This window comes from Salvelinus alpinus, chromosome 4, assembly GCF_045679555.1.
Source record: "Salvelinus alpinus chromosome 4, SLU_Salpinus.1, whole genome shotgun sequence".
Taxonomy (NCBI): domain Eukaryota; kingdom Metazoa; phylum Chordata; class Actinopteri; order Salmoniformes; family Salmonidae; genus Salvelinus; species Salvelinus alpinus.
Genome location: NC_092089.1, coordinates 89,262,097 through 89,273,903, shown reverse-complemented (window position 1 = coordinate 89,273,903; position 11,807 = coordinate 89,262,097). Strand labels below are relative to the sequence as shown.

Sequence of the window (11,807 nt, the reverse complement as noted above, 5' to 3'; positions counted from 1 at the left end):
GGGCCTTACCTATCAAACGCTGCACTGCAGTAGGCTACATGTGTCGGGCCTTACCTATCAAACACTGCACTGCAGTAGACTACATGTGTCGGGCCTTACCTATCAAACACTGCACTGCAGTAGACTACATGTGTTGGGCTTTACCTATCGAACACTCCACTGAAGTAGGCTACATGTGTTGGACTTTACCTGTCAAACACTGCACAGCAGATAGGCTAAATAACCATGTCGTTGCTCCGGTCAGTCTGGGAGAGCAGTTTCCTTCAAGTTCTTGTTGATAAAATCATTTGCAGCAGTCAGGTTGTTGAACTTGTTAAGAGCTCCGCTTGGTAGTGTGATCCTGAACTCGGTTGAGAAGAAGAGGCCAAACTTGACTCCCGGACAGTTGTGCAGAAGCCGCTTTGCGTTACCTTACGCCTCTCGTTTCTTGGCCACGGAGGCAGTGAAGTCTGGGAAAATGGACATGGTCTCTTGCCTCGGTACTGTAAAGGGTAATGTGTCCCGGACGTGGTAGTAATGCATTCTAATAACGAAGGTCAATGGGGAGTCTTCCTCTCTTGGTCAAACTTGCAGTGACCTATAGGCACGGTCTAAGAAGGATATTTCTTCAAGGTTAAGCATGTCCTGAAATAGTTGGGAAACAAAGTCTGTGGGCAGGCCCCCTCCAGACCTTCAGCAATGCCCACCAGGCGTATGTTGTGGCGGCGTTGACGTCCTTCATGTATTTAAAAAAAAAAGTGCTTTAACATCAGATGAGAGCAAATTCACTGTGGCCTGAAGGGTGGTTAGATCGTCATTGTAAGACACAGCAGAGTGCTCTAGTTTATGTATGGTAATACTCTGTGTAGTCATTGTTGCCTGTAGTGCAGCTATAGCTGATTTCAGTTCTTCCTTAATTACATTTCTGAGTGGAAAGTTGTGGGGAGTGTCAATTTCCGTGTCAAGTTTATCATATATGTCTCTTTTGAGCCAATCCAAAGCTTCTGTGAACTTTCTCAAACTAAGGGCAGAGTCTTGGCCATCGCTGTCCTCCTCCCGCCCTGGCGAGTTGCTTGGCGGGGTTGCTCGCCTAGGCAAGCCTGGGGCTTGAATGGGGCCTCCTTTGGGAGGGTCTCTTTTAGAGTGAGTGTTTCTTTTTATCGGCCATTTCTGGGATTTGTAGAAAAGTGAAGAGTCAGATTATGTTTCGGGAAATTAAGCTCAGCAATAGAAGTAAAGTTGTAGACTAGACTAACGTTTTAAATAACAGAAACATGACCGTTTACTCAATTAGCGACTGTGCTAGCTTGCTGACGAAGGTTCGGTAGCTGAATGCGGGCTTCTTATATCAAGTCGCGTTTACAGCGATTATATCCCTTTTTTTCACTGTTATGAAGCGAAACGAGATGAAAAACCGTGCTTCGGACATTCTACCGACCAAGGCAAACGAAACTGTGTCAGGAGCGGACAAAAATGCCCGTCTCTCCAGTTGGTAAATCGTTAGGAAAATCCAAGGCTTTGCTGCGGCCTACGTTAGCAATCTTCCATTCAGCAATTCACTGCCATTATTACCGTTCGGAAGAGCAACGAGATATGAAACTATGTCAACAATACTTAGTAAAGTGAAATTAATTAAACAATAAATGAAACTGTGCTCTAAATTATTAAATAAAGTTTGTCACAACTTGGCGGAGCTCTGGGAAAAGTGTTACGTTATTCGTGCCACCAGAAACCCCTGTAACATCTTGAAGATATTGTAGTTGGTGTTAGAGGTTCCTGTTAACGATATATGCAATAGATTCGTCCAATACAGCAGAAAGAAACTCAAGAGTAGTCCGAACTTACTTTGACGATTCAATATTTAATGGTTCAAGTAAAATTACATGTCTGGAAGGTCATTTTTTCTTAGATTTTGATGGGATATTTTACAAAGGCATGACAACACAGAGTTGATCAATACTATACTGCTGGCAAACATTTAAGCTTCCTCTCCAAGCAACCTTGAACCTATACCCACCAATGACTAATTTACAAGCATATATATTATATAGCAGGTATTTCATATATAGATTTTATACAAGATACGTGTGTACATAAAATATTCTGGCAAGGTTCATGCCAGTATACATACACGTACACACAAAAATGCGCACACACACACTCGCTGCACACACACACACACACACACTCACCAATATATGCATATGTAGCCATTTACGTTACAGCAGAGATTGTCGTCTCATTGTTTTACATTTAATTTGCTTTTGTTTCTCTTTTTTCATGACTGAATTCAGGTGATTAAACTTTTACTCAACAATATATAAACCAATCTTGTTGGATGCCACCGTGTCAATTATTCTCAAAGGTTCTGTACAATATTAAAAAAAAAAAAAATCACAAAGGTGATGTGATATTCATTTTGTGTGTACATGCCTCATATTCATTACATGTTTGAAATAGATATTTTTTTTGTGTTTGTTAGCCACGTACTGTTAATTGCCTCAAAAGGGATATAAGGTTATAACAACACAATTGGTCGATGATGGCCACATGAAAACACAAATCCACCTGATACATGTTAAAACAACTTAGTAGCATAGCAAACTAGTGATAAAAAACAGGTACAAATGGCCCACATGCAGATGATGATGATGCAAGATAACATCCCAATTAAATTATTTTATAAATTAAAAAAACTTTTATTTTTGTAAAAAAACTGACGGGTGACGTTGTTTCTATCACTATGGTTACGGCGATCGGGGAGCTGGATTTTTAGAAAAGTAGAAAAAAAATACTAGAGGAGGAAAACAACGCACATGACTCTCTACTAATCATTTAACTTCTCTGGAAGTTTATCTCACTGTCTTCCTTTTTTTGGTTCATATGTGAAACCCTTTGGCACAAAGCGAAACTGACGTAAAGTGATCACCCCCTCCTAAAAGACACATTTATCGTTAAACTGCATTCCATTTTTTTTAAACAAATGCAGACATCTGTAACTCTAAATCATGGATGAGCAAACAAATGGGGAATTCCAAATAACAAAATAACAAAAATGCCACCTGTTTTTTTGAATATTGAAAATTATATCCTATTTATTGTTCTACATTGCCTAAACAGTTTTTTAAAGAAACGTACAATAATTTATGTGTATGTCAAATGGCACCCTATTCCCTACATAGTGCACTACTTTTGACTAGAGCCCTATGGGCCCTGGTTAAATGTAGTGCACTAAATAGGGAATAGGGTGCCATTTGGGAATCAGCCTTTGTTATCTGTTTGTCATTCCCAACGTAGGGCAATATGGAGCCGTAGGTGTTGTTGATGGTAATTCATTAAACTTTCAGGTTCTCTTCTGAAAGTAGTGTTGATTATTTTGGCTCTCGATGACAGTGATATAATGAAACATTTTAAGTCTCAAGCATTACCTATCCCCTAACTGTTTTGTGTGATCAATATTGACATAAGAACATTCTATCCATCTGTGTTGCTCTGTATGAGCGTGAAACAGAGGCATCTATGTATATAATATGTACACTGAACAAAACTATCAACGCAACATGCAACAATTTCAACGTTTTTACTGATTTACAGTTCATACACGGAAATCAGTCAATTTAAATGAATTCATTACATCCTAATCTATGGATTTCACATGACTGGGAATACAGATATGCATCTGTTGGTCACAGAAACCTTAAAAAATATGGTAGGGGAGTGAATCAGAAAACCAGTCTGTATCTGGTGTGACTACCATTTTCCTCATGCAGCGCGACACGTCTCCTTTGCATACAGTTGATCAGGCTGTTGATTGTGGCCTGTGGAATGTTGTCCCCACTCCTCTTCAATGGCTGTGTGAAGTTTCTGGATATTGGTGGGAATTTGGAACACGCTGTCGTACACGTCAATACTGAGCATCCCAAACATGCTCAATGGGTGACATGTCTGGTGAGTACGCAGGCCATGGAAGAACTGGGACATTTTCAGCTTCCAGGAATTGTGTACAGATCCTTGCGACATGGGGCTGTGCATTATCATGCTAAAACATGAGGTGATGAACGGGCCACAGGATATCTCATCACGGTATATCTGTTTATTCAAATTGCCATCGATAAAATGCAATTGTGTTCGTTGTCCATAGCTTATTCATGCCCATACCATTACCCCACCACAACCATGGGGCACTCTGATCACAATGTTGACATCAGCAAACCTCTCGCTCACACGACGCCATACACGCTGTCTGCCATCTGCCCAGTACGGTTTAAAGCGGGATTCATCCATGAAGAGCTAGTGTATCTCTAGTGTGCCAGTAGCCATCGAAGGTGATCATTTGCCCACTGAAGTTGGTTACGAAGCCAAACTGCAGTAAGGTCAAGACCCTGGTGAGGACGATGAGCACACAGATGAGCTTCCCTGAGATGGTTTCTGACAGTTTGTGCACAAATTCTTTGGTTGTGCAAACCCACAGTTTCATCAGCTGTCTGGGTGGTGGGTCTCAGATGATCCTGCTTTTGAAGAAGCTGGATGTGGAGGTCCTGGGCTGGCATGGTTACACGTGTTCTGTGGTTGGACATAATGCCAAATTCTCTAAAATGACGTTGGATGCGGCTTATGGTAGAGAAATTACCATTACATTTTCTGGCATCAACTCTGGTGGACATTCCTGCAGTCAGCATGCCAATTGCACGGTCCCTCAAAACTTGAGACATCTGTGGCATTGTGTTGTGTGACAAAACTGTACATTTTAGAGGGGCCTTTTAGAGTGGCCTCCCCAGCACAAGGTTCACCTGTGTAATGATCATGCTGTTTAATCGGCTTCTTGATATGCCACACCTGTCAAGTGGATGGATTATCTTGGCGAAGGAGAAATGCTCACTAACAGGGATGTAAACTAATTTGTGCCATAAATTTGAGAGAAATTAGCTTTTTGTGCGTATGGAACATTTCAGGGACCTTTTGATTTCAGCTCAGGAAATATGGGACCAACATTTTACATGTTGCGTTTATATTTTTGTTCAGTATATATACTGTAAGTATATTGTGTGATTTTGTGTGTTTCAGTCGTTGTTTAGTGTCAATATCATCGTTTTACAGCATATGCAGTTGGAATGTTATTGAATCACACGTCACACATTGCAGGCCTGTGTTCACTGTCTGAAGGAAGCAAGTGCTTTGTGATATATTTGCATATGTCAGCGTACTCCGTCCCGTCTGTATTTGTTGTCTTTGATGAAAGACAAATGTGTTTAACATTTAACTGCAGCGACCAGCTGTTTCAGGATGACATAGAAAGAAAACATTATTCCGCAAAAAAAGGAATTGATATCCAATTCATGATTGGGACTAGGGTGGGCAGTAGGTTAACCATGTTCAACGAACAGGATTTATTCAATTCATTAATACAAATTCAATACATTTCCTTAAATTGACCAGAGGTGAGATGAAATTGACCCTGGCCTTGACACTTCTACATAACACTCTTATGACACATGTAATTTCACAATCGCCGGCTTCGCTAATGCATTTCTACACTGATGGATACCTGACCCAAAGTGTAATCTGAATGCAAGCAGAGTCTCAACCAAGCGCAGACACATTTTACTGTCTAACCCTCCAGGGAGAATGGTACCCTAAACATATCCTGTTACTGTCTAACCCTCCAGGGAGAATGGTACCCTAAACATATCCTGTTACTGTCTAACCCTCCAGGGAGAATGGTACCCTAAACATATCCTGTTACTGTCTAACCCTCCAGGGAGAATGGTACCCTAAACATATCCTGTTACCGTCTAACCCTCCAGGGAGAATGGTACCCTAAACATATCCTGTTACTGTCTGACCCTCCAGGGAGAATGGTACCCTAAACATATCCTGTTACCGTCTAACCCTCCAGGGAGAATGGTACCCTAAACATGTCCTGTTACTGTCTGACCCTCCAGGGAGAATGGTACCCTAAACATATCCTGTTACCGTCTAACCCTCCAGGGAGAATGGTACCCTAAACATATCCTGTTACTGTCTAACCCTCCAGGGAGAATGGTACCCTAAACATGTCCTGTTACAGTCTAACCCTCCAGGGAGAATGGTACCCTAAACATATCCTGTTACCATCTAACCCTCCAGGGAGAATGGTACCCTAAACATATCCTGTTACTGTCTAACCCTCCAGGGAGAATGGTACCCTAAACATGTCCTGTTACTGTCTAACCCTCCAGGGAGAATGGTACCCTAAACATGTCCTGTTACTGTCTAACCCTCCAGGGAGAATGGTACCCTAAACATGTCCTGTTACTGTCTAACCCTCCAGGGAGAATGGTACCCTAAACATGTTACTGTCTAACCCTCCAGGGAGAATGGTACCCTAAACATGTTACTGTCTAACCCTCCAGGGAGAATGGTACCCTAAACATATCCTGTTACTGTCTAACCCTCCAGGGAGAATGGTACCCTAAACATGTCCTGTTACTGTCTAACCCTCCAGGGAGAATGGTACCCTAAACATATCCTGTTACTGTCTAACCCTCCAGGGAGAATGGTACCCTAAACATATCCTGTTACCGTCTAACCCTCCAGGGAGAATGGTACCCTAAACATGTCCTGTTACTGTCTAACCCTCCAGGGAGAATGGTACCCTAAACATGTCCTGTTACTGTCTAACCCTCCAGGGAGAATGGTACCCTAAACATGTCCTGTTACTGTTTAACCCTCCAGGGAGAATGGTACCCTAAACATGTTACTGTCTAACCCTCCAGGGAGAATGGTACCCTAAACATGTCCTGTTACTGTCTAACCCTCCAGGGAGAATGGTACCCTAAACATATCCTGTTACTGTCTTACCCTCCAGGGAGAATGGTACCCTAAACATGTCCTGTTACTGTCTAACCCTCCAGGGAGAATGGTACCCTAAACATATCCTGTTACTGTCTAACCCTCCAGGGAGAATGGTACCCTAAACATATCCTGTTACCGTCTAACCCTCCAGGGAGAATGGTACCCTAAACATATCCTGTTACTGTCTGACCCTCCAGGGAGAATGGTACCCTAAACATGTCCTGTTACTGTCTAACCCTCCAGGGAGAATGGTTCCCTAAACATGTCCTGTTACAGTCTAACCCTCCAGGGAGAATGGTACCCTAAACATATCCTGTTACCATCTAACCCTCCAGGGAGAATGGTACCCTAAACATGTCCTGTTACTGTCTAACCCTCCAGGGAGAATGGTACCCTAAACGTGTCCTGTTACTGTCTAACCCTCCAGGGAGAATGGTACCCTAAACGTGTCCTGTTACTGTCTAACCCTCCAGGGAGAATGGTACCCTAAACATATCCTGTTACTGTCTAACCCTCCAGGGAGAATGGTACCCTAAACGTGTCCTGTTACTGTCTAACCCTCCAGGGAGAATGGTACCCTAAACATATCCTGTTACTGTCTAACCCTCCAGGGAGAATGGTACCCTAAACGTGTCCTGTTACTGTCTAACCCTCCAGGGAGAATGGTACCCTAAACATATCCTGTTACCGTCTAACCCTCCAGGGAGAATGGTACCCTAAACATATCCTGTTACTGTCTAACCCTCCAGGGAGAATGGTACCCTAAACATGTCCTGTTACTGTCTAACCCTCCAGGGAGAATGGTACCCTAAACATGTTACTGTCTAACCCTCCAGGGAGAATGGTACCCTAAACATGTCCTGTTACTGTCTAACCCTCCAGGGAGAATGGTGCCCTAAACATGTCCTGTTACTGTCTAACCCTCCAGGGAGAATGGTACCCTAAACATGTTACTGTCTAACCCTCCAGGGAGAATGGTACCCTAAACATGTCCTGTTACTGTCTAACCCTCCAGGGAGAATGGTACCCTAAACATATCCTGTTACTGTCTAACCCTCCAGGGAGAATGGTACCCTAAACATGTCCTGTTACTGTCTAACCCTCCAGGGAGAATGGTACCCTAAACATATCCTGTTACTGTCTAACCCTCCAGGGAGAATGGTACCCTAAACATGTCCTGTTACTGTCTAACCCTCCAGGGAGAATGGTACCCTAAACATGTTACTGTCTAACCCTCCAGGGAGAATGGTACCCTAAACATATCCTGTTACTGTCTGACCCTCCAGGGAGAATGGTACCCTAAACATATCCTGTTACCGTCTAACCCTCCAGGGAGAATGGTACCCTAAACATGTCCTGTTACTGTCTAACCCTCCAGGGAGAATGGTACCCTAAACATGTTACTGTCTAACCCTCCAGGGAGAATGGTACCGTAAACATGTTACTGTCTAACCCTCCAGGGAGAATGGTACCGTAAACATGTTACTGTCTAACCCTCCAGGGAGAATGGTACCCTAAACATATCCTGTTACTGTCTGACCCTCCAGGGAGAATGGTACCCTAAACATGTCCTGTTTCTTTCACAAGCCTCTAGAGGACACATTTAATTGAAATATGTTAACTGGTGATGGTCATGCAATGTTTGCCGAATCCATGACAGTCACTGGTTATCTAGAATGAACACCCTTGCAACTATGGCCATATGGTAACATCAAAGACACAGTGGATCAGACGTAGGAGAAAGCATTTAAAAAAAGGGTGTATGTCAATATGTGAATATGGTAAATTTAGCCTTCGAGTTTAAGGTGCTTGAATATTTGATACAGAAACTCTCATTATAGTGGTTACTATCCTGATGAGATAGGGGCACAAATTAAAGCAAATAAAGAGCTATTTGCGTCCAGACTGTATATGTCTACACCTTTTCATTACCCGACTACTAGAAATACATTATGTTTCAGTGAGACTAGACAACTACCACAGAGCTGTCAACCACGGCTAATACTCACTGTGGAGATTACAGCTCAAAGTAATTAGACTATTGGGAGATATTCTTAATTGTCTCCATAGCCCTCATTTACGATGCGTACAATACATGTTAAATTATATGAAAGGAAGATAAGTGAAGTGAAATAATGGTGGAAAAATACAAAGGACAGAAAAGTTATAGCTCATTGCATGGAACCTCTGTCTGTGCTGTTCAAGGCTTCTTCTATGGAGATAATGTAGAAAATGTCTAGGTTCTTATTACACGGGAAAGATCATGTAGCAAATGAATAGGTTGTTATTAGGTGGGGAAGATCATGTTGAAAATGAATAGGTTGTTATTAGGTGGGAAAGATCATGTAGCAAATGAATAGGTTGTTATTAGGTGGGTAGGATAATGTTGTAAATGAGTAGCTTCTTATTGGGTGGGTAAGATAATGCTGAAATTAGTAGTGTGTTATTACAGGGGAAAGATAATGTAGAAATATGAGTATGTTGTTATTAGGTGGGTAAGATAATTTTGGAAATTAGCAGTTTGTTATTACAGGGGAACGATAATGTAGTAAAATTAGTAGGTGTTATTACAGGGGAAGATCATGTTGAAAATGAATAGGTTGTTATTAGGTGGGGAAGATAATGTAGAAAAATGAATAGGTTGTTATTAGGTGGGGAAGATCATGTTGAAAATGAATAGGTTGTTATTAGGTGAGGAAGATCATGTAGAAAATGAGTAGGTTTGCAATAGAGGGCAGGAAAAGGGGTGTCAAAGGCATCACAACTCGCCATACAAGAAACGTCTGAAGAGAAACAGTGTTGGTCATATCATGGGGGACGACCCTGTGCTGTATGTTTATATAAAGTGTGAGCACAACACGGAGTGAATTTTTTTTGGGGTCCATTGAGTCTTAGGTATGTGTCTGCAGACCCCTGAACAAGACGGGATTCTATAAACATATTCAGGCAAGAGAAAAGGTACCTTGGATCATCAGTTGGAGCTGAATGTCTTGCTGGATACTCTAAGTAATATTTCACCAGAGATTGGACATATACACCATTCACCTTGGGTTCACAAGTTATATTGTGTGTTTACGTTTCGTTTATCGCTAAGTAAATTGGGTGTAGGAGGGTTCCGCTGAGCTGGCTCCAATACGCATAGTGGTCCAAAAAGAAATGTTGATTACTGATCAGCAAAAATCTCTACCAAACTTAAATGATGACGTTTTATATATTTTGTTTCTGTTGTGGATCTACTTTGGTATAGGACTACCATTTATATAGTGGACATGGATTACATTTGAACACATATTTAGCTAGGCTTTACTTCAAACAAGTCTGTCATTCATACATTTTATGATTACAGCCATTGTCAGATCCACTTCTGTGCAATATTGTGGAGACTGAGGAACAATATTGTGGAGACTGAGGAATAACATTGTGGAGACTGAGGAATAACATTGTGGAGACTGAGGAACAACATTGTGGAGAGTGAGGAACAACATTGTGGAGACTGAGGAACAACATTGTGGAAAGTGAGGAACAACATTGTGGAGACTGAGGAACAACATTGTGGAGAGTGAGGAACAACATTGTGGAGAGTGAGGAACAACATTGTGGAGAGTGAGGAACAACATTGTGGAGAGTGAGGAATAACATTGTGGAGAGTGAGGAATAACATTGTGGAGAGTGAGGAATAACATTGTGGAGATTGAGGAACAACATTGTGGAGAGTGAGGAATAACATTGTGGAGAGTGAGGAATAACATTGTGGAGAGTGAGGAACAGTTTTGTCCCTTCCTCCACATTCCATGTTCACATACAAATCAGAAACCATCAAGATACATTAGACAAACTGGTTGGTGTTACTCTGTCCCCTTACAGCCCCGTACAGCTGATGTTAAATATACATAAAGATACATTAGACAAACTGGTTGGTGTTACTCTGTCCCCTTACAGCCACTTACAGCTGATGTTAAATATACATCAATATACATTAGACAAACTGGTTGGTGTTACTCTGTCCCCTTACAGCCCCGTACAGCTGATGTTAAATATACATAAAGATACATTAGACAAACTGGTTGGTGTTACTCTGTCCCCTTACAGCCCCGTACAGCTGATGTTAAATATACATAAAGATACATTAGACAAACTGGTTGGTGTTACTCTGTCCCCTTACAGCCACTTACAGCTGATGTTAAATATACATCAATATACATTAGACAAACTGGTTGGTGTTACTCTGTCCCCTTACAGCCCCGTACAGCTGATGTTAAATATACATAAAGATACATTAGACAAACTGGTTGGTGTTACTCTGTCCCCTTAGAGCCCCGTACAGCTGATGTTAAATATACATCAATATACATTAGACAAACTGGTTGGTGTTACTCTGTCCCCTTACAGCCCCGTACAGCTGATGTTAAATATACATAAAGATACATTAGACAAACTGGTTGGTGTTACTCTGGTCCCTTACAGCTGATGCTCATGTAAGAAGGCAGAGGATCCTCCGTTGGCTGGGGTCTGCTGGCCTGACGAAGACGAGGAAAAGCTGGCCAGAGGGATGACCTTGATGGGGTCAGACTCCTTACTCTTGCTGCTGCAGTGTCTTTCCAGAGTGTTGTAGAACTGCGGCCGGTTCATCCCTTTAGCCAGATCGTCTTTGGGCACAGACCTGCCCAGGGTATGGCACTGACGCCCATCCGCCTTGGCTCCTCTGGCCCATGGGGAGCTCTGCTGGTGCTGGAAGCCAAAGGAGGGCAGAGTAGGCAGGGTACCCGTGTTGGAAGGAGACTGGAACTGGGTCACCAGGGAGGGGGGCATCCAGCAGCTGTCGGAGTGGCCCAGGATCAGACATTCCTGGGTGCACGTCTCCGAGGCTTCCGCCAGGGCTTTGGCCAGGTTCACCTCCACTATGGCTGCAGCACAAAGACAATAAACAAAAGAGAATAAAATATGAAAAAGACAAGAAAAGAATGATAACCTGTTAGAAGTCTATCTGAAGGTGA

The 11,807-nt window shown here is 42.4% G+C and overlaps 1 protein-coding gene across 1 annotated transcript in view; it reads right to left on the bottom strand.

Moving 5' to 3' along the window:
• Positions 1-1,820: 1,820 nt before the first annotated feature.
• The window catches only part of LOC139574647 (protocadherin-11 X-linked-like), a 320,987-nt gene continuing 311,000 nt past the window's right edge, over positions 1,821-11,807 (bottom strand). Inside the window, exon 7 of the mRNA XM_071399405.1 lies at positions 1,821-11,717. Within this exon, the coding sequence (XP_071255506.1) occupies positions 11,272-11,717 (446 nt within the window). The 3' untranslated portion in view covers positions 1,821-11,271. The remainder of the gene's footprint in view (positions 11,718-11,807) is intronic.